The sequence below is a fragment of the Equus przewalskii genome, chromosome 5 (assembly GCF_037783145.1).
Source record: "Equus przewalskii isolate Varuska chromosome 5, EquPr2, whole genome shotgun sequence".
Taxonomy (NCBI): Eukaryota; Metazoa; Chordata; class Mammalia; order Perissodactyla; family Equidae; genus Equus; species Equus przewalskii.
Genome location: NC_091835.1, coordinates 19248133 through 19273977, shown reverse-complemented (window position 1 = coordinate 19273977; position 25845 = coordinate 19248133). Strand labels below are relative to the sequence as shown.

At 42.9% G+C, this 25845-nt stretch overlaps 1 protein-coding gene across 33 annotated transcripts in view; it reads right to left on the bottom strand.

The window, feature by feature from the left end:
• The window catches only part of DIS3L2 (DIS3 like 3'-5' exoribonuclease 2), a 344241-nt gene that overhangs the window by 118910 nt on the left and 199486 nt on the right, over positions 1 to 25845 (bottom strand). For all 33 annotated transcript variants that reach the window (XR_011540208.1, XM_070620166.1, XM_070620179.1 and 30 more), the window contains one exon: positions 23828 to 23907. Coding sequence is in view for 32 of the 33 variants with exons in the window: in XM_070620166.1 (XP_070476267.1) it covers positions 23828 to 23907 (80 nt within the window). In the remaining variant the exon portion in view is untranslated. The remainder of the gene's footprint in view (positions 1 to 23827; positions 23908 to 25845) is intronic.

Here is a 25845-nt window from a genome sequence, read left to right as displayed (position 1 = left end):
CCATTTCTCTTGCTGTGTTCTCCATCCCAGGAAGTGGAATCACCTCCACTAAACCAGAAAGGGCATTTCCACTGCCTAAACCTAAAAGAAACCTAGGCCCGTGTCAGCCACCCTGAACTCTAACCCAAATCTGCCCATCTCTCTTCTTCCCAACAGCACCACCTCGGCCAGAGCCACCATCTTTTCTTCAAGAGAGGCTCTACCAACCTCCTTATGCTTCCCTGTCATTTCTCAAACCCATTTTCCACAATGAAGATAGTGCTCTTTCCAAAATACAGATCTCCCTGCCCTCCCACTGGGTAAACCCTGCAGGACCCCGCTGGCTCCCAAGGCCTCATTGGCCTGGCTCCTGCCACCCCTCTAGTTCCTTGGGCTCGTTTCTTCCATTCCTCCCTCTGCACGCCATGCTCAGTCACTGCTTCACCAAGAGGCAATGCTGGCAAACTTCTTTATCATGTTGGTCTGCCCTGAGCATGTTTAACTAGCCTGCCCTGGCCCCTTAAGTGCCAGTCACTGACAGAACTTCTTCAGCTGCTCAAGCCTAGCAGGTTCCACATTGTTCTCCCTTGCAAGGTGTTCTTTCCCCGCTTCTCCTCTTGATGACTCCTACCAGTCCTGCAGATCACTGAGTGAAGCCCACTCCCTCTGGCAGAATTTCCCTGATGACCTAGACAAGGTTCATTGCCCTCCCACCCCCCCGCCCAGGGTTCTGTGTCCTCCTACAGCATCTTACCCCCTTCCCACACCCCACTTCCCCAGCCCAGGCTCAACACCACTTACTGCAAGTAGGTCAGGAGCTATTTCCCCCGCCCTCTGCAATCAGCACAAAGGGCAGGGAAAGGGCCAAGCACATAGTCACTGTCTGATGTTCACTGAACTAACACGGAAATAACAAAAGTATAGAATAGAATCGTTGCCACTCTGGGTTTCTGGGTTGAAACGGGTTGTAAACACTGCCTGGTCTAACTGTGCAGAGTCCTCCCCAAACCAGGTCTTCCCAGAGTGCATCTAACTGATGCTTGGAAACTCAGGTGACTTAGAAATCACTACTTCCCAGCACAGTCCGCTCCATCCTCAGGACAATTAAAAAATCTGTCCCCCTTTAAAGCCAAAATATGTCTTTCTAGAGTTTCCAATTGTTTGGCCCAGTTCTGCCTCATGGAGCTGCCCAGAAGAAGCCCATTTCCTCAGCAGACAGCAATGTGACTAAGAGAGATGAGTGAAGTGGCAGAGCTCTTCCAGCAGGGCTGGGCTCTACTTTTGGGGTAGCACCAGCTTTGAATATTTAGACAGCATGTGGACTCTGGATCTTCTCTCCCTCAGGCTAAATACTTACAAGGTGTGGCTTTGTCACCTCATAATCCTCAACATCCCTCTCCAAACATTCTCCCAATACCCACTTTCACTCATTAAATTAGCCATTCAACCAATACTTATTAAGCTCCTACTATGTGGCAGGTACTTTTCTAGGTGCTGGGGACATACAAGTAAACAAGATTGACAAGGTCTCTTCTCTTGTGGAGCTTACACTCTAGTGGGGCAAGAAAGACAGCAAGCAAACAAATAAATGATAAGATTACTTAATACAGGAAAAAGGACTTTGAAGAAAATAAAAGTTGGAGTGAGGAGTTGAGAATGCCTGGAGTCTACCTCAGATTTGGTTAGGAAAGGTCTCTGAGGAAACCAATTGAGACCTGTGTGTCTAAAAAGGATGCCGTCACATAACAGCATGGGGGAGAGCTTCGCAGGCAGGACAATAACCAGAGTAAAGGATTGAAGGTGCATCTGAAGAATAGAAAGAATATTGGAAAGAAGGGAAGCTAGGAGGCTAGTGAGGTAGACAGGGCTCCAGTGAGAGATGCCCTGACGGGCCAGGATGAAGCATTTAGATTTTACTGCAAATGCAATGGGAAACCACTAGAAAGTTTCAAGCAGAAAAATGACTAATTGAATATACCATATTCACTTTCTCATGTTGTCACCTCCTTCATTCTGCATACCATGGTTCTACTAATGCAGTCTAAGATCATACTGAACTGAAAACAATGAGCCTGAAGAAGACCACAATCTCTTAGGAATGGCGCTGACAGGCAAACAAATTAAATTAATCCTTCAGTGAAGTAATACATTTGGTAAACAAAGGTAGATGATGAAAAGAAGCATAACCTACTAGACACACTGACAGATGCAACAGATGTTGGAAACAGATGTTTCCATCCAGCCTACACTATGGGAACATGATGCTCTTGCTTGGGTTAACCTCTTGACCCTGTGGCCAGTCTTCCCAACAACATGAAGCTTAAGAGAGAGAGAGAAAATAGTGTTCTCAAAGCTCAGAAAGGGTAATCTAACCAAGAGGACTGACAGAAAGGGACTTTGTGCTGCTCAGACATCCCCAGCAGCACACTTAGGGCAGCACATCCAGCCAGGATGTGGGCCCTGGCCTTAGTTTGGTCCCACTGAATTTTAGAGACAGACTCCATAGCTGAGAAACAATTGGGCTTCAATCACCTTGTGGCCATACAACAAACTCCATCTTTTCATTGGGGTAAGCAAATTCCCTCTGACTGTGGTGGAAACACCGATTGGGTTGCTGGGTAAGAGGGATAACTCAAACTCTGACATCTTCCAATTCTGTGTGGTATTTGGTTATGTAATCAAACACCAAGTTGACCACTGGTACAGCAAGTGATGGCAGTACTCCATGGCCATGACGTGGTGATGGTTTGAGGATATTTCATAAACATAAAAGGAGTTAAAGTAAAAAAACTTCTGGGAGAAGTAAATATGAATGCAATGCAAGGCACCCCTGTACGAGGAGGGTCTGTACAAGATGATTTCTCAGGTCCTCCTGAAGGCCAGGATTTGTCTTTTTTAATTTTCCTTTTATCATCCAGCAAAGGGTTAATGAGGACCTTCAGTTGTAAACTCCTTAACTGGTGAGCTCACCTTCTGGAACTAAGCAGCTCAGAGAACCATTTTCCTTCATGATTACAAAGGGCTCTATCAATCTGCAAGTACTCAACTAAACTGCCCACGCAGCGATTTTTGTCACGTTCAATCTAATTCTCAGGAATCTAAGTTTAAATTTATATGAACAGCATGGAAGAGGAACACCCAGGTAGTAAATTCCACTTTTCCCCTTCCAAATGATTTGAGCAATGGCCTCCTCCATTAACAGGAAAGAGAATGAGGAGCTGAACATGTGAGGCTGGCACACCCAACGTCTGGGAATTTCCAGGCATTTCAGAAGTGAGTAGGGAAAGCCCAGGTCAGCCAGTCAGACCTGGGACAGAGAGCCGAGCACAGGCTCTCCAGAAGCTCTGAGTGCAGGAGGGCAGGAATTTGGTCCTCCCCCACTGCCAAAAGAGAGTGAAGTCAGAGGGGCCGGGAAAGACCCCTGAAGGTAGTTACAAAGTTTGTAGGTCCAAATAATAAGGGCTGGGAGTGGGGTGGGTGGGGTGTGAATGGGGCGGACTAGCCATGGTTTTAGGGTTGCCAGGGCTGGGCGATGGGAACAAGGGGTTTCATTATACTATTCTGTCTACTTTTGCGCATGTTTGAAATTCTCTACCCAAAAATTAAAAAAAAAAAAGTTTGCAGGGTTGAAGCCAAGGAAAGAAAGAAGTTTAAAAAGGAAAAATCCAGTTAAGTAAAACTAGCTATGAGTTTTAAAAGAACAACAAGCCAATAGAAGCAGGATAAGGTTATGGCTTCAGAAGAGTAGAATTAAAACGTCCCCAGTGATGATCTCTGGAGACTGAAGATACGGGGACTGCTCCTTCCTACATTATACCCATTTGTAATGTTTCCAGCTTTCAAAGTGTGGAAAAGCAATAAGGATAAAAAGTACAAAATAAAAATGCAAACCTGGCTTAAAAATGTCTGGAAAGAAATATGTCAAGATGGTAACAACTGTTTTCTCTGAGTGGTAGGATTATGAATTTTTCTTTCTGCTTATATGTAAATTCTAATTTTTCTATTATAAAGGGGTTAACTGTTTTATAGTTTTGGTTTTTTTAAAATAAAGACATCAACAAAATGCTGGGTCCCCCCTCAGCTATTCCCCCTATCCCTGATTCCTCACCTCACAGCAAGAGAAAGCCCCACTGGCCAGCGTGGGCGGAGGCAGCGAGAGTGGGTGGCAGCTCATCCGACACGTCTCCTGGTGGAGCAGAGCGTCTGAAGCACTTTGCAGGCAAGTTCTATGAAGGTGAGCGCAGTAAAGGAAGAAGCAGGAACTGGGCACACTCCTTCCAAAGAGGAACCAACTATTTTCAGTCCAGAAATGTGACTGCAGTTTGAAGCAGCCTTTGGCTTTTGTCATCTCTTTATAGGTTCAGTGTATATGGCTACCACGAGGAACCTATTCTTTCTCAAGCCTGAAGGGGTGCACGAAATGCTTGTATGAACCCAGCAGACCAGTGTCCCAAAGACACAGGTTTGCAAATTGAATTTCAGCATATTTTCACACTCACTTGTGGATTTTCCTATTTTTAAAAAGCCTCTCTCTATTAACAAAACATAATTACCAGTCTCTAATAGCCAAATTTAAAAGAGATGTACAATTTTCAACAAGTTTTAAAGAAATATAAACACCTATGTGTATTTAAATGCCTATTCGTTAAATGTTATCAACTGTAACCCAATCCCAGCCTTCATTTCTGTTGAAATTAAAGCAACTTTCATATTCATCTTGAATTTTGAGAGGCAAAAGCTTTTAAAAGCTTTATATCCTAGTGACAAAACCCCTTAGTGGCTTTTCTATCATTCTGGAGAAGTCTTTTCGGGTTCTTGTTATTTTTTCACCATACCCAATTAGTTCTTTTTGGATCTAATTACTCAGTTTCATTAATTAACCTCTTTGCAGGAAGGAGAAACTGTTTTCTGGTTCCCCAAGGCTTCACAAAGGTTAACAAAAAATTATATCCATAATTTATGCATGCTTACAATATGAACCCACCATACTGGTTGTCCCACAACAACAGCATATTGACTGTCTGCTTTTTAGAGCACTTCGTTTGTATTAATTCATTTAATCCTGCCAACGCTGTGAGACAGATCTCTTTCTACAGATGAGGAAACTGAGGCCCAGAGAGGTCAGATTCCTCACCCACATCAAGGTCTGGCTTCAGAGACTAAGCTCTTAGCCCTTACTTCATGGGATTTGCCCCTTATAGCATCAGGTACTTGACTAACTTACAGTTCTGTCTTTCTCAATTGCTGGAGGCTATAAGTGCTCTCAATGTAACATTTTAAAAGGATTATACACTTACTTTGCAGCATATACCTTTTTATTTTTTTAAGTGTGCTTTTGGGTGAGGAAGACTGGCCCTGAGCTAACAACTATTGCCAATCTTCTTTTTTCTTCTTCTTCTTCTCCCCAAAGCCCCAGTACATAGTTGTATATCCTAGGTGTAGGTCATTCTAGTTCTACATGGGATGCCGCCACAGCATGGCTTAATGAGCGGTGTGTAGGTCCGCGCCCAGGATCTGAACCAGTGAACCCAGGGCCACCGAAGTAGCGAGCACAAACTTAACAACTCGGCCATGGGGCCGGCCCCCAGAACACACATTTTAAGACAACTAAGTAGAACAGAATACGACTTTCAGCATGCCCAGAAGTGACTCCTTTATGGGGACAATAAATATTAACTGAAATAAAAACCTTGTCATGCACTTTTGTAACCAATGGTCACTTTCTATTCTTGAACCATCCATATATCAATTATAGTTACAATTCAGTTTTCTAGTTTTTTTATAAACTCAGTTTTCATATATTGTATTCTGAACTGCCAAATTTTCCAGGTAACTGACTGCCAACGCTGTAATCATCAATCATTGATGGTTTTAATACTTCTGGATGGAAATCCTCTATAAATGTATTATATATTTCCTTTTCTTCATAGCAGAATATAATTCAGCATTAATAACTTAGAGTCATCAACACAAACACTCCTTTTGTATTTTGCAATAGATGCTGATGTGGTACAGCAGTGCAAAGGTGTCTTGTCCTCGACATATTTTCAAATTTACTTGTCACCTTTGTCAGTAAAACGGAGTAAAGACTCTTCAGATGCAAAACCTCCTGGCTAACTAAAACATCAGTTATCACTGATTGGACCTGGCACAGAAAAGACACTCAAATATTTCTTGATAAAAGGAATCATTTTCACAAAAGTTCTATGGGGTAGATACTATCAATATTCGTATTTTACAGGTGAAGACATTCAGGCTCAGAGAGATTAGATGATTTGCCCAATGTCACACAGCTAGTAAATGGCAGCACCAGAATTAGAACACCCTTGGACTCCAGTATCAACATTCTTAACCATCATACCACAGGCCACATGGTACAGCGTTTTTCTAAGGAGTTTTAATCATTCCACAGTTATTAGTATCCCTTGGCTTTTTGTTTCATAGCAGCTTTATTGGGATTTCATTCATATACTATATGATTCACTCATTTCAAGTGTACATTTCAACGATTTTTAGTACATACACAGAGTTGTGCAACCATCACCACAATCAATTTTAGAACATTTTGACATCCCCAAAAGAAACCCCATATCTGTTTTTCAGTCACCCCCTATTTCTCCCCAACTTTCCCCAGGCAACTACTAACTCACTTTCGGTCTCTACAGATGTGCCTATTCTGGACATCTCATATGAATGGAATCACACATATGTGGTCTTTTTTGATTGTCTTCTTTCACCTAGCATACTGCTTTTCAGGTTCATCCATGTTGTAGCATCATGCATCAGTACTTCATTTCTTTTTATGGCTGAATAATATTCTGCTGTGTGGATAGACTACATTTATTTAACTACTCAACAGTTGACAGACATTTGGGTTATTTCTACTTTTTGTGTGTTCCTTCACTTTTTAAAATAAACTTTTTACTGACGCATAAAATACACAAAGCATATAAACCTTACACATATAGCACCATGAATTTTTACAAAGTGAATACTAATCACCCCCCAGTTCAAGAAATAGAACACAACCAGAATTCCAGAAGCTTCTCTAGTGCCTCCTCTCAGTCTTTATACCCACCAAACATAAGTGCTTTTCTGACTTCTGTTATCTATAATCACAGGTCAGTTTTGCCTGTCTTTGCATTTTACATAAATGGATTCATACATTAAGTAGAGAGTGTGTGGGGTGTGTGTGTGTGTGTGTATCTAGCTTCTTTTGCTCACCATGTTTTTGAGACTCATTTGTGTTGTGTTTTGACTTTGCTCTGTTCCATTGCTATATAATATTCCACTGTAAGACTACACCACAATTTATCCTTTTTATTGTTGATAGATACTTGGGTTGTTTTTAGTTTTTTGCTATTATGAACAATGCCACTATAAGAATTCTTGTAGGTATGCATTCATTTCTACTGGGTATATATCTAAGAATGAACCTGCTGGGTCGTGGAGTGTGAATCTATTCAGTTCCATTACATACTGTACAATGGTTTTCTAAAGTGATTGTACCAACTTACACTCCTACTAAGCATCTGAGAGTCCTAATTGCTTCACATTCCCACTAACATTTGGTTTTGTCAGCTTTAAAAAATTTTTTAGCTATTCTGGTAGGAACATAATACCATCCTCATTGTGGTTTTAATTTCCATTTTCCTGTGGACTAATGATATTAAACACTTCTCATACGTTTTTGACCACTGGCTCTCTTTTTTTACAAAGGGCCTCTTCAACTTTTGACATATTCTCAATAGGAGTCCTTTCCTGGATATATTTATTACAAATATCTTCTCCTATTCTGTGACTTGTCTTTTCATTAAATTAATGGTGTCTTTTGATGAAATGAAGTTCTTAAATTTATCACTCTTTTCCTTTAAGGTTAACGCTTTTTGTGTCTCGCTTAAGAAATCTTTGCCTATCCCAAGGTCATGAGGTTACACTTCTAGAAGAGTTAATGTTTTACCTTTCACGCTTAGATCCATGAGCCACGTGCAATTGATTTTTATGTACAGTGTGAAGTAGGAGACAAAATTCATTTTTTTTCCGTATGGATATCCAATTGATCCAGCACCATTTATTGATAAAACCATCCTTTCCTCACTATACTTCATACACAGTCACACCTTCATTAAAAACCAGGTGATCATACATGTGAGGGTTTGTTTCTGGATTCTGTATTCTGTTCCCATCTCAACTTCTGAACAGCAATTGAATATTTATTATTTCAGCATAACCTTACCAAAATTCCATGTCAACTTGAACGTTTTCATTTTCATATTAATAATAATTTTCACTAAGCACTTAGTTTTTGTCTAGTGCAGTTCTAAGTTCTAGGGATTATTTCATTTAATCTTCTCAGCAATTTTAAATTAGGTATTATTATCCCTGTTTTATAGGTTGGGAAATGTGAGGCACAGAGAGGTTAATTCTTTCCTCTGGAATATAGACTGGACCTCTTCTCATTTTGTTGTCATACTATCTCTTTTTGTGGAAAAACATCAGTAGCATATACAACTTTAGACAGCTACTGCCAATATCTTTAAAGCTAGGTTGTGTTTTTGCAACAACAGGCATAAATGGAGGTTCGCTCCTTTAGCTTTTCATATACTCAGTATTTGGGAACTGGAAGATACTTGAGAAACTGTCTAGTCCAAACACCATACAGCTGAGGAAAGAATTTGAGAGAAATCACAGACACACCCAAATTTACATGATGCAGAAGAGGCAAAGATGAGACAGGAACCCAGTTCTCCTGCTCCTATACCAGTGCTCCTTCTGGTATACCACAACTGCCTCTCCTCATGCAACGACTGTGTTGGATCACTGAAACTTCTTAACTGGCTTCCAGGTTTACCTTGGTGCCAGATACTTGAGGATGCCTGACTGGTGGGTGCCAGATTATCTTGGCTTTAATGAGTAAGGAAACTGGAACCAATCAGCAGAGCTGGAAGCAGATGAACAGGCCACAGTCCAAATCTGGTTTAACAAGGTGCACTGAGACATCCATGAGAAAAGAGAATTTCCAAGCCCAGACCCCACAGAAATCAGGCTAGCAAGATTTGAATGGAACATAGGAATAAGACTTAGAGGGGTGGAGCTGTCTCTCCACTTAATCTTTCCACTTAGATGCTGTGTCCTCAAAACAAGAACTCATTGGCAAGCATCCCAGAAGCCCACTTCCACACCAGAGGTCTTGCATGACTATTCAGTTACTTCGATTTTTTAAGTCAAGGTACGATTCTCTAAAAAATGATCATACAAACAAGGACAGTTAAAATTGTTCACTCACCAATGCTCCAGATGAATGGAGAAGACACGCAGTTTCTTATGAGCTGATGGCTCGACAGAATTTTCCATTTCTCTTCCCAGGTTTATTATCAAGGGCCATACTACGAAAATGAGGTTAGTCTGAGATCAAGTACTTGGGTTGCCTGGGATTTGCCTGAGGTCAGAATGCCCTCTGACTTAGAGACTGCAAGAGGAAAAATCTGTTTCAAAACTGGGATTAGAAATGACTTCACATAGGAAAGTAGGAGGAATAGCATTCGAAGCACTGGGCATCATGAAGATGTCAGAGACAAAAACCCAAAAATGTATCCAAGTACAAACCTGCCCTGAAACGGAATTTTTCTTTTCCAAAAATCTAAGGAAGAGTTATCAGGGTTCTCTTCTAGAACACAAAGAGCAGATGTTAAACATAGTTTTTTGGGTTAAACTAAATGTTGCATGTAGATTTTATTTTCAAGCTACATATGGCATATGTTTCCAACAGCTAACAGTCAACTTTTCTAATTAAGTTGAGCTGGCTCTTACAATACGGTGTTCAATATTTAGGAAAGGTATCCCTCTGAAACATGGCATTTCAGGGTCCAGCTCGGTGACGTGGATGAGTCAGGGAGAAGCATAACCAATGGGCTAAGAGAATATAGGGGCTGAATCTGGGGGTTTAATCTGAGATGAAGTCAAATTCCAAATGACTAGGGAAGGCCTGAAATAGGAGAACAATTGCAAGATTAGTAGCCAGAAAGCTGAGAAAGACAATTCAAGGTGTGAAGAATGGTTGAAAGGAGTGGTCCAGTACTGAGAGAGCAGGCATGTGCCAGGCTGCCTCCTGATGGCCTCAGGAGAATATACAAGATTTATGTCTATATACATATATCTGTCCCCTCCGGCCCTCCTGTGAGGCAAGACAGGCATGGAGCTTCAGGAGGCTCACACAGCAGAAGGCTGCGGGGCTCTCTCTGTAGCACTTGAAGTAAGACTCTGATTACAAAGCCTATTTCCCCACCCAATGACCTAAGTGACAAGAGTCTAGCATCTGTCTTGCTCTCCCTTGTAAATGGGGGGTTTGTGAGGGCATGAGGTGTGAAGTGGGGTCCAGCCAGAGTTAAGGACTGTAAGGCATGGCAAAATACCCATGTGCAAGGTGAGGAATGGTGCAGAGTACGACGTAATGCAATGCTTTCTTTAAGTGACCTCAAGGTTGGCTGCTGTAGCAGGAGAAGCAGCAGACGAGGTCTCCCACAGAGGTATAACCAAATGACCTTTGGCTTCTTTAAGTATGCAGCAATTATACTGCCATTTGTGTACTGATAAGACAATGCTCTCAGTGGAGCTTGCTGAGCAAGCCATGGGCATATTCTTGCCCAAAGGGAATGAACCTCCCTAATGTTACTCTTCCTGGGAAAGGGCAAGTCCTCAGATGGGAAATGGAAAATCCAAGAAGTAGGCCCAAGCCTTCTTTCTAGAATCTCTTAGGTCTAGACTTTTGGAGGGTAGGTGTTGAGGTGTGGTTGCCTGGGTGATGTCTGGGCAGTGTGGGGACAGCTCAGGACCTAGGTAGAACAGGATCTAGGAGCAGCAGAAAGAAGGCAGATCCGGATGCTTTGTTGCTCTCTGTTTATCTTCCTTTTGTTATCTTTTAACCATTTGTAAATGCCTGTTTAAGTTATAGTCCAGTTTCAGTTGTGCCTGAGGTACTAAGCAAAAGATTATGGGTAACATACTTGGACCAACGTGGTAACAAGTCCTGTCACCCCCTAAAGTGGTGAGCAAAGGGAGCAGTGACTACACTAAGGAGGAAGTGGATGTCCAAGGGGAGAATATCCATATGGTCCAGCTTCTTCCCCATCTGGGAATCCTTCCTCCACTGCTTATCTTTGGGAATCTGAGTTTCTTTAATTAGAGAAGGCAGTTTCCTTTTTGATGGTCCCTTGGTGGTAAAGGCTTTCAAGTAATCTTTGGCTCTCTGGTGGGTAGCCAGTAAGTCGACCAGCATGAATCACTTTTCAAAGAGTGATTCTGGATGGTGTGGGAAAAGTAGTAGGAGTAGAAACTCTAAGTCCTATGGAAGGGAGCATCTAGAATTCTGTGTGGAAGGCAATGACAGAGGTAAACTCAGCCATGAGGAGGCAGGTCACTCACTCATCATTCAAGCATTAATAGGAAGCATAACATCACGTATATTCTGATTTATGCCATTTATCTGACCAGTGATTTGAGAGAGGAGGGTTATAGGAGATATTTAAATTTCCCAAACTTACTGAATTTTTCTTAAGTTAAAAATGTTTCTGCAATTATTTCTCATTTACTTGCATTTTGATCCAAGGACATGATCTATACGATACCAATGACTTTTTGAAATAAGCTTAATGGTTTAGTACAAAGTCAATTTTTATAAACATTTTTTGTGTGCTTGAGAACAATGTGTAATCTTCATTTGTAGGTATTGTATTGTAGATATGGTTATTAGAGCAAGCTTGTTAACAGTGCTGTTCAAATTTTCTATAGTTTTACTTTATTTCTGGTCTGTTTGAACTATCATTTCTTGGGAAAGGTATATTAAATTAATCCACTATGATGATGAATTTATCACTTTCTCTTTGTATTTCTGTCAATTGTTGTTTTATATATTCCAAAACCATATTATTTGCTAATAAATGTTTGACATTATATCTTCCCAATGAACTGACCCTTCTAATAATCATTCAGTGACTCTCTTTACATTTAGTAATGTCTTCTATCTTAAAATCTATTTGTCAGACATTAATAAAAAATATACTAGCTTTCTTCTGCTTAGTACATTACTGAGATAGCTTTTCCCACCTGTTTACATTTAATCCTTCTGTCTTCATGTTTTAAGCGTGTCTGTTATAAACAGCATAAGTTAGATTTACCCAGTCTAAATCTTTGCTTTTTAACTAGAGTTGATTTAATGTGATTATTGTTTTCAAACTTTAATATGTGCTTTTATTTAAAATATATTTGAAATGCTTATGGAACACAAACACCATATATTACACATATGATATAAAATATAAAAATGCAGAAACTGAATATTAAAAAGCATATTTACATGTTTATATGTTTCAAATTCTTTCCAAAGTTAAAGTCTAACATGCCAAATTTTCTTTTAAACATACAACGGTTTGACAATATATAGAAATTTATAGTTTGACAATTAATAGCACTCTAATACTAGAAAAACAAAAATGAGATCTAATATAGCTATATTTGATATTTTATATCTAATTTTTTTTTTTTTAAGATTGGCACCTGAGCGAACAACTATTGCAAATCTTTTCTTTCCCCCCTGCTTTATCTCCCCAAATCCCCCCTGGTACATAGTTATATATCTTAGTTGCAGGTCCATCTAGTTGTGGCATGTGGGACACCACCTCAATGTGGCCTGATGAGCAGTGCCATGTCCGCGCCCAGGATCTGAACCAACTAAACCCTGGGCCACCACAGTGGAGCACACGAACTTAACCACTCGGCCACGGGGCCAGCCCCAATATATCTAATTTTTAAGATTTCCATTTGGCAGTTCCAAAAGTGGAAATAGGAACTTTTGTTATTCAGGTAAATGAATTCTGTTTTTCACTATGACATACATGAAAGGCATAGGAGAGTTTGGTTATTTGTCTTGTGTATTTCTTTGGGGAGGAGTGGGGGCTTCTACTGTTACAGTTATAATAGAAAATTCCCATTTTTTTGGTTCAGTACTTGTACCCACAGTATATGATCACATAGAAAGTCATCTCATGCCTTCCCCTTATTTCTAAACATTTGTGAAGCTAAGCTTTATAGGCTCAATTTTTAAAACTTTCTCCTTTTCTAACATAAGCACTTGAAGCTAAAAATTTCCCCCCAACTACTGCTTTAGCTGTATCCTTGCATGTTTCATGACTTTTATGTGCACTTACATTTTGCTTTTGTTTTCTGCTTTTTCTCCCCAAATCCCCCCAGTATATAGTTGCATATCCTAGTTGTGGGTCCTTCTAGTTGTGGCACGTGGGACACTGCCCCAGCATGGCCTGATGAGTGGTGCCATGTCCGTGCCCAGGATCCAAACCGATGAAACCCCAGGCCGCCGAAGTGCAGCATGCGAAACTAACCACTAGGCCACGGGGCTGGCCCCTATGTGAACTTATGTTTACTAGAACTTTATCTTTGGCAAATCTTTAAAGCTTTGGTTGAGGGTTAATTCCTTCAGAAAGGATATACTGATGATTCTGCCTAGCTTTTGTATCACAAACTTTTTTTTTCACTATCATGTTAAGGTTCATTAAGGAAGTTAATCAGAAAATTAGCACTTACCAATTGAATTTGGAAATAGCAAGGATACAGACAGGGAAGAGAAAAAGAAAAATGACAAAATAAAGCCATGAAATAAGTTGCTGTAGAAGCCTGTAGGTTCAAAGTGAGGAGAGCAGTGCAAGCTATGTAAGATACTCATGTAAGAGAATAAGGGGGAAGAAGTGAGCCTCTGATATGGCAATTCAGAGAGCTGGAGGAACAGACATCATGAACCTAAGATGTTATTCAGTGATCTTATAGTGTCACTGAGACAGGATGAGATGGACTGAAAGACTTGATTGCGATGAGGGAAAGGTACATCTAATTCCAAAGAAACAGACCTGTTTTAGGAGAGAGCACGTGGAGTAGGCTTATGTGTCAGCATATAAGCCCAGAGGCAACTCACACACTTAAGGGTGGAAGCACGGAGGAAATAAAGAGGGCAAGGCATGAAAGAGGATGTGGGGGCCTGGAATTGGCCACCCCAACATATGTCTCTTTGGCATGATTATTTGGCACTGGTTACTTTGCAGACAGGAAAGCAACTGAAAAGTAGAATTTACTTACCCTTTGTAAGAGACATTTACATTGTAAAGGAAATCTCCATCTGTAAAGGTCCCTCCCTCTGTACCAGGAAGAAGAGGGGGATGACTTTATCTCTAGAAACTCTTAATCAATGCCAAAGGCAAGGACTTAAATCTGCGTAATAATCTTATTCCTGTTTCTGGTAACCTCCTGTAACTGACTCCCCCCTCCCCCAACATCCTCCTTTGTTGTTAGCTGAATATGATATTTAAGGTGGGGGCTTCAACCATTTTGGTGAGTTGCTCAGCTTGCCTGACCTCTCCCATGTATACATGTTATAAAGCTTTGTTTAATTTTCTCCTGCTATTCTGTCTCATGTGAATTTAATTCGTTCTCTGGCCAGACGAACCCAGAGAGGGTAGAGGAAATGTCTTCCTCCCCTACAACGAAAAAGGGTGAAATGATTGAGGCATACAAGGCTGCATACAAAGCCACCTGGGTAAACTGACCGGACCACACATGTCTTTGAAATGCAGGGAACCATTATGTACTCAGGGTACAGAGATACGCAAGGAATGCCCCGCCCTTAGGAAACAAGCAAAAAGGGGAGTTAAATCCAGAAGCAATGATGTTTATTGCTGCATTAGAGACATGAAGAGAATGTGCTGAGAGGATAGGAATGGTTCATCATGCCAGGAGGAGAGGAAAGTTCTGCAGAGGTTTTATCATGCTCTTGAATTGGATACAGAAGTAGGCAGGGAGGCCACCATTCTAAGCAGAGGACAAAGGGCCAGCAGAGGCTCAGAGGCAGGTAGAGTACAGTGGATATGCAGAGCCTGGAGAGGACAGAGGCCATTAGGTATGTGCGTGCGTGAGTGTGTGCCTTGGGAGAAGTGGCATGGAGAAGTGAGGAAGGTGGGAGAGAAGGTTGGGGACTAATCTTAAGTGCTTTGATAACAAAGCTCTGCTAAAACATGTGAACCGTATCTGTAGGTACAAGCCGATTTTCAAGCATAAAAGCAACATCATCTGGTCCTGGTGTGTGTGTGGCAGAAAAGATAACTGGGTAGCAAGGTGGAGGACAGACAGGGAGCGGGGAGGGAAATTACTGAAAAGCCATGACAACAGTGCTAAGACGAAGAGAAATCAAATGTGATTCCAGGATTCCTTTAAAAAAAAACTTGGCTGACTAGGTGGCAGGTGATGCCTTTATAAAAGCAGGGGATGAAAAGAAACAGGTTCAGAGGGGAAGCAAGGTCCCAGCACTTTTGTCCTGGCGCCCACCATGCTCTCCCTCCTAGCAAACCTCCAAATTTGGATCACTGCAATTTCTGCTCCCACACCTAGGAGGCCAAGAATTATCGAAGAAAATCATGCAGACTTGGTAGTTTTCCAACCCAGCCCACCTGAACGGTGTTTAGTAAGGCTGTATGACGGGTTCCTGGCCAGCTCCCTCCCCGAGCCCTTTCCCTCTTCCCCCTCCTACTCCTCTTCCGCCCTCAGCAGGCAGTTCCCTTCCTCTCACAGTCAAAGTGGATTCGGTCAGGTGTGAAGACTCAATGGCAGCGGACACTCCCATGTCTTGCGCCTCTTTGTCTCCAGGAAAGAGGTGTTCACCATGTCTTGGCCTCACTTTCCACTTACACTCTCAATTCAGTCACATCTTCTTCTTCAAGACCTTGCAAAACAATCAACTCTTCTCATTCCTATATTTTCAGCTTCTCCTTCAACATCTCTCACCTCTCAATACAGAAACACATTAAAATCACTTCCATCTTAAAAACAAAGAAAAAGCCTCCTCTGACCCTGCCCTGCCCGCCTCACACACCTTTCACAGCCCAGCTTCTCACAGAAAGCAAACTCCACACCTGTGTTCACTCCCTCCTCCACCATCTGCAGTCTGGCTTCCCCTCATCCAAGCCACTGACGCTAGTTTCACCAAGGTCATCAATGACATCCCGGTTGCCAAACCCACAGACGTCTACCTTTTCTCTTTCACCTGACCTTCCTACGTCCTTCCCGACTCTTCACCATTTAGCTTGCTCTGCCCATCTCCTCTCCCTTCTCTGCTTTGCGTCCAGTCTCCTTGGCCTTATCCTCTCAGTTATTCTCTTGGGCATCTCTTCCAGGGGTCAGGCCTGCGTCTTCCTCTCAGTCTGTGACTCCTCCTGGGTCACCTCTCCCAGCTCACACACTGATGACTCCCAAATCTCCATCTCCACCGCAAACTCTTTTTACTTGGTATTACCATCCCCTGGGTATTTCTACCCGGATGTCTCTCAGGGACTGCAAACTCAACATGCACTTAGCTGAACTCAGCATCTTTCCCCCCAAAACCAGTTCCCCTCAATATTTCCTATTGAATGGCATTACATTTCACCCAGTGCCAAAACCAGGAACTTAGATGACATTCTAGATTCTTTATCTTCCAATACCAAAAGTTTATTAACTCATTCATTCATTAATTCATTCAACAAACATTTCCATATGTGCCAACTATGTACCACACAGTGCTCTAGGCACTGAGGGTTGAAGAGTGAACAAAATGACATCCCTGTTTGCATAAAGCTTCCCATCCAGGGGGGCAGACCCACACAAGCACCTTAAAGAAAACCAAGAAGGGAGAGGGGTAGAGAAGGCTGGCGACAGGGTGGTCAGGAAGGGCCTCCTTGAGATGACACTTGAGCAGGACCTAAGAGTAGTGAGGGATCTGGGAGAAGGGGGATCTGGACAAAGGGAAGAGTAAATGCAAAAGTGCTGAGGCAGAGCAGCCTGGCCTGTCTGAGGGACAACAAGGAGGCCACATGGCTAGAGGAGAGCGGGTGAGAGAGGGACAAGGTAGAAGAGGTAGGCAGAGAAGGCGGGAGGTCACAGTAAGGACCTGGGTTTTTATTCCCAGCGGGATGGGAAATCTTGGAGGGAGTGGAGCAGGGGAATGACCTGATGGCATCTACATTTTATAAGGACTGCCTTGGCTTCAATATGCGGGAAGGAAAGAGCAGACATGGGAGAGCCATTAAGAGGCTCCTGCAGCTGCCCAGACACAAAGCGCTGCCCTGATTTTCTTTCCTGGTGAATGCCTCCCTCCGGTGCTGGCTCCAAGCTGCTGCCCTGGTTGGGGCACTCACCACCTCTCACCTAGTGCATTTTAACCTCACCACTCCAATCCAGCCTCCTCACTGCCGCCCAGGGCGATCTCTCCAACCTGCACTTGGGATCCGGACTCTCTCCTGCTTAAAACTCTTTGCTTACCATTACACTCAGGATAGCACTTCCACTCCGTAACAGCCTGCAAGCCTCTCTTCTGACTTACCTCACAGGCTCCTCCCACCCTGCCATGTTTCAGCCACACTGATTTTTCAGTTCCTTTAGGTGCCAAGGTCTTTGTACTTCAGGGCTTCCACATTCCCTTAGCCTGAAATATTCTTTCTCCCCACTCTTTGTCTGGTTCACCCCTGTTTATTCTTCAAGTCTAGGTTAAAATGATACCATCTGTCCCCACCCGACTCCCTCATCTAAACCATGGGTCATTTCCACACTTACTGGTCTAATGTTACTTGATATTAAACCAGGGAGGACAGGAAGCTTGTCGAGTGTTTCCCTCTGTTGTATATCTAGCACAAAGCAAAGTACTTGGTCCTCAAATCACAGTTATTGAATGAATGGATGATGTTGCTCTCCAACACAAATGCTGCCTTCTCCATAACATCCTCTCCATAACATAACAAGGTAACAACATAGCAGGGCCTACAAAGGAATTCACGACCTCCTCCCTGCTCTATCTACCACTACCACTCCACTGGAACCTTACATTTCAGATATTCCACAATCTGTATTGTTCTCTCAAAAATACCATATTTCTGTCATCCTGGGGCTTTGTACACACTCTTTCCTCCGCCTGAGAAATCCTTCCCCTTTTGAGGGTCTGCAAATACCAGCAAAGATTCACTGAGCACCTCACACTGCAAGCAGTGAATGGTGGGAAAATAGATAAGAAACAAGGTTAGCAACTCAATACTATGTTAGTGGGTGATGAGTAGTGAGAGAAAAAAGTCAAGAAGGGCAAGTGGAGAGGAAGTGGGGGGCGGGGGAGAAATGAGAGGCAGAATGGCTTGGGCAGGCTTTACTGAGAAAGTGACCAGTCAAACCTTCACTCAGCCATGTGGCTCTCCAGGGAAAGAGCCCTCCAAGCAAAGGGAGTACAGGTGCACTGGTGGCAGAGGATGGAACAAAAGGGACTGGAGCAGAAGCTCTGCAAACTCCCACAAAGCAGTGGGCAGAGAAAGAAAAGTTAAAGAAGGCAACCAGAGAAAAGTAGCCCAAAAATTAGAACCAAGATCAAGTAGGCCCTCTGAGTCCAAAGAAGAGAGTTTCAAGAAGGAAAAGTAGACAAAAAGCCAAATGCTGCACAGATGGTTGGTGAGCTGAGGTCAGGGACAACCTGTGTCATCAAACTTTCTGAAGCCATGCTGCAAAGGGAATAAGGAATAAGTGGGAAGCAAGAAAGTAGCAGCAGTACGAAGTACAGACTACTCTTCCAAGGTGTCTCGATGGATGAGGGAAGGTGAAAGTTCCTGGGGCTGTAGCAGGGTGGAGGAAGGTTTTATAGGATGGAGACTTAAGTTTGTACAGTGAGAGGAGGAAAGCCGACCTAAGTGAAGTGTAAAGGGGCTGGGGTGAAAGGCTGCTGGGTATGGCCTTCCCAGAGGGGAGAACAGAGCCCACGAGGAGGGTTTGGCCTGGCTGCTGTGTTACTCACGAACCTGTCACGAATAAGCTCCAGGACTCCCATGCTCTCTTTTCCTTCTGAGTAGCAGATCCAGAGACTTCATCTCAGCTCCTTGTTCTTTAAAACCACTACCGCCAATTCTATCCCTCAGGTTGTCTGGTCTAAGCCTGGCACACAGCAGGGCACAGTCTCTCCTCACTGTCTCTAAAGGCCATCAGTCATGATTACAGACTCTCAGCAGGTGACAAATATAATCATAAGGGGAAGTTACAGAGTTTAGGAATTCTATGAGACTCTTACAGGCTTTGCTCCTGGTCTCCTGTTCCTATTCCCTGAGAAGGACTCCTGGGGAGAGAGCTCCCTACCCCCTCAGAGAAGAGAAAGCCAGGTAACAGAGGCAAATCAGTGGGAAGATTGGCGCCCCCTACAGCATAGTAGGTAGTTTGCATTCCTCAGGTCCCTCTGGCTGGCTGATGTCCATTTATCTGAGCATTTTCTTATTAGGGGACAGCAGGACAGATACTTCTTTCTTTGAGTCAGATGGCTAAGTTCAGGGAGCTAAGTTCCTGCTCATATGAGCAGGTGGCTGAGCAGAGGGGTGTGCTCCTTGGATGAGAATTTCACAGTTCAGAGACGAAAGCAGCAAGGAGGAGAGACACACAAGAGGGATGTGACTATGGTTAGCCAGTCCAGCATTCCTGCTAAGTTAAGGTTAAGGTGTAAATTCCAAATTGCAGAAAGCCTCAAGGATAAATGGATTTGTTTGTTTATTTATTCTTATTCATTCAGCCATTCACTCATTTTCCCCCAGCAGTTTTTAGTATATTCACAAAGTACAACTGTCAACTGTACAGCTAATTCCAGAAAATTTTCATCACTCCCAAAAGAAACCCCAAACCCATTAGCAGTCGTTCTCCATTCCCCTCTCTCCCTAGCCCCAGTCCTTCATTTCTAAGGCCTGGCTAGGACAATCCTGCCATGTTCAATGGCAGAGCACTCAGAGAATAAAACATTAGAGAAACAAGAAGCTAGAGAAGCGGTGAACATCAATTTCCTGTAGGATCTGTTGGGGGCCTGAATCACCTAAAAGCTGAATAAAGGTCCTGCCTGGCTGGCTGACAATTTCCTCCCTCAGAGGCTAGAGCAAAGCAATAGTGCTTGTTTAATTGAACAGAATGGGTGGTTATCACTCTGGACTCAATCCTCAATAAGGAAGAACTAGCTGGGAGAGAGTCACCACGCCTGGACAGCCAGAAAAGAGGAGTCTGGATATAGCAGCCATGTACATCAGACCTCATAAAAACGGAAGTAACTCCATGACTTGGGAAACAGGCTCAAACTTCATAAGCTACAGAACATGGAAGAATACACAGGATGGTTAGCCAAGAAGTTGTGACTGAGGTATACATGAAAGCTGTTATCTAACATCTGAGGAGCTGCCACATGACAGACAAGACTTGTTCTATAGAGACTAAAGGAGCATAAATGGGACCAATAGGTAGAAAAGTACAGGAAGTCAGCAGTATTTCAAATCATTACAAGGAAGGATTTCCTAATAGTCATGCAATATTTAGGCCAAATGGGCTGCTTGTAAGGTAGAGTTAAAAATGCAATCTGGATATTCAAGAAGTGGATGCTCTAGAGGTAATCTGAAAAACAGAGGATGATGCGACAACTGTGGTATTCCCACATCTGAGTGGTGAGGTCAACTGTGAGGTGTGTTGCAAATGATCTGTTACAGTAATAAAACACTGAAGTGCGTGATTTCCTGTCTTCAGGTTCTGGGTTATCATGATACACCACTCATTCACTTACACTATTAAATATTTTCTTGAGTAAAAGTGGAAGACTCCACGTTAAAGTTAGCTGGCTGAGGAATGCTCATGGGAATGTTCCACTCAAGAGTGTTTATAGACTACAAGAAGCGGGGAATTACCAGGCTGGAGGACTGGCAGAATTCCTTCCAAAGCTGAGATTCCTCAAGAGTAGGGGGCACTCCCTCCTCAGTCTTCCAACCTAATCACGACCTACTAGAAACAGGTGTCACTGCATTTCTGCAGAATTTATCTGCAGACTGTAATTTCTGAGTCTCGCATCTACAGGAGACGGTGGTAACAAATCCTGGGGGTACATCTGAACTCCACAGAAAGGGAAAGTCAGGACTAAATAAGTTACATCTGTCTGCATGTTTTATTTTCACAGAATAGTCATTCACATGATTTCAATGGGACCAAAGGAAAGCTGGACCTTTATATATTCTTTAAATACAAATGGTTATAGATAATGTGAATATGCCCAGAAAACATCATTTGCTTTCTGAAACATTAAACATTTTTTCCTCTAAGCAAGAGTTGACATGAACTGGTAACTAACGGAACCTGAACTCAGCCAACCTCACCCCAATCCAAACTGGAACAGACTTTCACTTTTCATCTCCCTGGATAAATGGCCTTGGCAGAAACTGCTGTCGCAAAGGCCAACTGTAGAAGTGCCACCATAAAAACACTCGACTGACCAGCTCAGGTTTTTTCAGATTCTTCCCTGACTCCTTTTCCATGTCCTTTTTCTGCTACTCGGCCAAATGACCGGATGCTAATTACTCCTCTGGAATGCAAGAAGAACCAAGCAGATGGAAGGTATCTGATCACCTGGTGCAGTGCACTACTGGGCAGCCTGTGATTCCTGGCACCTCAAAATTTTTTTATTACAAAATTTTTTTCATTATAAAACTATTATTACCATATTATAAAAATTTGGAAACTAGAGAAGAGAAAAATCACTTATGATCCCATCATCCTAACATAATCACTCTTTGCATTTTGGTGCTTTGTCTATATTTCTTCAGGGCTCTCTCTGTATATAGTTAGATGGACTACATACAATTAGCTTATTTGTCCCTCACCTCCTCTGAAAAGGATTTGCAGCAGCTTACAGAAATACATATCAACAGACAGCCAACTCCATGTAGACATAGTCTCTCCCAAACCAGCTTGTCCTCCTGCCTTCCCAGTTTCTAACTTGTGGATTCCATCTCCTCATCACCCAGGTTGAAACTTGTGCCCCATCTTGAACTCCTCTCCCTCAACTGCAACATCCATTTCCATTGATTCTTCTGTCATTACCCTCTTCTCACATCTGTCCTCCCTACCCCCATTAAAACTGTCACCATCTCCAGTCCAGTTTCTTATTACCTACATCCCTAAACGATAACCATGTTTCTCTGCCTCTACTTCCTCTGCTCTTCCTTCATCTCGTACTGCTAAGCTATCTTCCTCACTTTGGCTACGGTACCTGGACAACAGTTGAAAGCAACTGGTCTTCATTTGTCTGACGAAGAACACTCTTTGGTTGGAAACCTACAAATGTGTACAATTCGTCCCCATTCTACTTTTCCTGCCCTAACTTTTACCATTTCCCTACATGAAACCTCTGCCAGTAATCTGGTATCCTAGACATGAAACACTGTGTAGAGTGAGAAGGGCAGGACATGTGCCTGCTCCCTGCTGTCCTTGCAAGGGGAATATCATCTGGGCCAGCTGAGATGGAGTAACAGGTATTAGACCTATCCTTCTGCCATTAACAACTCTAAAAGTAGACAAAATAAATGAAACAACTGTTCTCAAGCATTAGGCTACAGATAGAGCAGGGCTGTGAACCTGGAGAGAAGGGAAATACAGGAATTGAGGTCCCCCATCACCTGGCTTTCTGCCTGGGGACACTCTTCACACAGGGACTCAGGGCAGTGGAGCTCACAGAGACAGCGCTATGCCCCAGCCTTTGCATGCAGCCGAGATTGCTCAGAATATAAGAAACCAATCCTGTATTTGCTTTTTAAAGCAGGCTGCTCAAATTTTGGATTTTAAAAATATATAATTCCTCTAAAATTTCTGTGGGGACTTTTCTCTCTTTATGCTTTATCTTCCTTTCAATTTTCTTTAATTGAAAATACTGAGCAATCTCACCCAGTGTCAAAGAGGACTCCCACTAAAAGAAGATAAAAGCTTCTTAGGCAATGATGCTTTCTGTCTCTCAGCCTTCTGTCTACTAAGCTTCACTGCCTACTATAGCACAGAAGAGATTACACATTGAACCCACGGAGTTCTGTGTCAACGGAACATGTGAACACCTCTGCAATGTTTTAAAAGACCAGGCCACTGGGCCATCAACACTTTGCAGCAGATTGAAACCGCAAGGGTGGATACTCATCACGGGCAAGCCGTCAAAGGCCGTGTTAGTGCCAAAGCCATATCCGAGAATGACTAAAGCCAAAGCAGTCACCTAGACACCGCCCTTAGAGAGGGGCAGAAGTAGCTAAAGCAGCACATCTAGGCGGGCCCTAGAAAGGGGATTGACAGAGATTACTCTTCTCATACCACACACACTTTCCCTTTCCCCCAGTGTGGTTTTCAAAGACCACTGGCCTCAAATCCCACTTTTTGCTGCTTAGCTCCATCCCAAAAGAATGTTTAAAGAACCCCTAATGGCTGCTTCTTGCAATTTGCTGGATAGATGAAGACGTACTGGGAGCATTGCAGGCTTCTCCACTCAGACTGCGAGGGGCACTCCTCAGGGAAGATGTTCCTACCACCCACTGCTGAGTATGCCTTCAGAGAGTACCCCTGGACTCACCCCAATCTGTTAAATTCAGGCAAAGAACCCTATGCTTCTCCTAAGCAGAGCTTAGAGGCTCTTTTCTTTAACACATCACACCCAACCTGGAACTTCCTGAAGGGCCAAGGTCTGGAATCAGTCCCTCTGCCCTCACTTCTGCCTCTTCTGAGGCCCAAGAAGGGTCCTGGTGAGAGGACATTTCTTATTCTCACCCTCACCAAAGTCACCACAGGAACATAATCTTTATGTCACATACTTGGGTGGGCTCAGGGGCCTATGGCAAGTTCAGGAACAAAGCAAACTCAACTTTGCACATCACGCTGCCTAGGGAGTACAAGGCAGCCAGGCCGACCACACAGGTATGCACTCTGCCTGCTACCCAGAATGGTATAGAAATTTCTGTCCTACCATCAGTGAGTGGCTTGCAGGAGAGGGCATCATCAAGGTCGCGGGCAGTTGACGGATCAATGGTGAAGATACAGTCTTTTCTAGGAAAGATTGAAGATACAATTAGCAATGCCACAAATAAGAGAAACTTTACCCCATTGTAGTATAGCTTTAAAGAACAGTTATTTTACTTTGCAAATGTGCAAATGGTAGGCAAAGTGAAGAGTAACTTCTATAATGTCTCTCTGAGAAGGAGGTCTTTAGTAAAACGTGAGACTGGGGAGAGACAAATGGGGGAAGGGAACAAGGCTCCATACTATCTCTGAGGGTCTTTCTTCTCCTTTCTGTGAACTGGCACCAACTCCTCCCTGATCCTGAGCAAGAATAAGTGCAAGCAGATGGAAATGAGGCAGCTTCCACGAATGAGGCTTCCCAAGAAGAGTAATCTGACAAAAAAGGGGCAAGTCCCTTTGGTAAATTACTCTCCAATGGTCAATTCCTACTTTTGCCTCCCTCTTCAGTCACTGATGGATGTCCTTCAAGGATCTAAATGAGTATGATTTACTCCTCCTTCTCCTTTCTTGCAAAAGTGGTGTGTGCCAAAGAATAAATCACCTGTCTTGTTGTGACACAGAGGGATAGGACCCAAAAATAACTTTTGCAAAAAAATTTGGGCCCTACAGTTAGCCGTAATACAATTTCACTTGGAAATGGCCCTACTCACAGTTTGTTTCCATGGAATAATCGTATATTTCACCCAAGCTCATAGAATCAAGTACACCCTATGCCCATTTCTCTTCACACAGTATCCCAAAGCACATCTCACTCTTAATCTGTGAAGCCCTAGGACATTCTCATTTTGCTTTAGAGTTTCCCAGATAACATGCCCTACCCAGCCCACCCATTCCTACCATGCAAATACCTAAGATCTGGGCAAAGTCTGTCCTCAGTTCCCCACACCTCCTGCCCTTTCCTCTCCAGGCGCTGGCCTGGAGGTTGAGGTATTCAGCAGGAACCACCCTCCCCTCCCCACACACAGCTCTCTATTAGCACTCCCTGCTTCCCCTGGACTCTTTCCAAGTTCTTCCTCCATTTCCTCCAGGACTAGCAGCACCACTGCTGCCATTCGCCACTGCAGTCAGTCCTCCTGACTCATCACCACTGATGATGGTGGACATCATGGTCCTCACCACAATTAGATTGGCTTTGTTCTTAAAGACATCTTTCCTTGTGTTGCCCCTCTACTCAAAACTTCCCCAAAGCTCTCAGAGGCTGCCAAGCTGCTCTGGGCTCTGGCCTGCAAAGGTCTCAGGGCCTTCCTTTATCTGCCTCCTTACCGCTCACTTCCCTTACTCCTAGTAGGAGGGTTATTAACCCTCAACAGCCCTCTCTGATCCCTCACACCGATCATCTCACCACCACAATACCTTGATTCTAAGACAGTACTGATTCTAAGATACACCATCAATTCAACAATAGCTTTTCAGGGAAACAAAAAACTCCACCACATTAAATATATACATTGATTTTAATATATTTCAGGATTTCAGAAATGTTAAAACATTAAAAAGACTCTTAAATGGTAAATGGATAACCAACGTATGGTACATCTACACAATGGAATAGCATTTAGCAATAAAAAGGAACAAATTATTCACATACACAAGAATTTGGATGAATTTCAAAGGTAATAGGCTGAGTTAAAGAAGCCACTCTTACAAGCTTACATACGATTTCATTTACATGACATTCTCAAAAAGACAAAATTGTATGACAGAGAGCAGATCAGTAGCTGCCAGGGGCTAGGGAAGCTGTGATTATACAGGGGTGTTTGTTCTGGGGGAATAAGATTTTTCTGTATCTTGATTGTGGTGGTACGCTCATGAATCCATACATGTCTTAAAATTCACAGAACTGTCCAACAAAAAAAGGTCAATGTTACTGTTTATTAATTTAAAAATTAAAAAACTTTTTTATTCTTTTTTTGGTGAGGAAGATTGGCTCTGAGCTAACATCTACACCAACTTTCCTCTATCTTT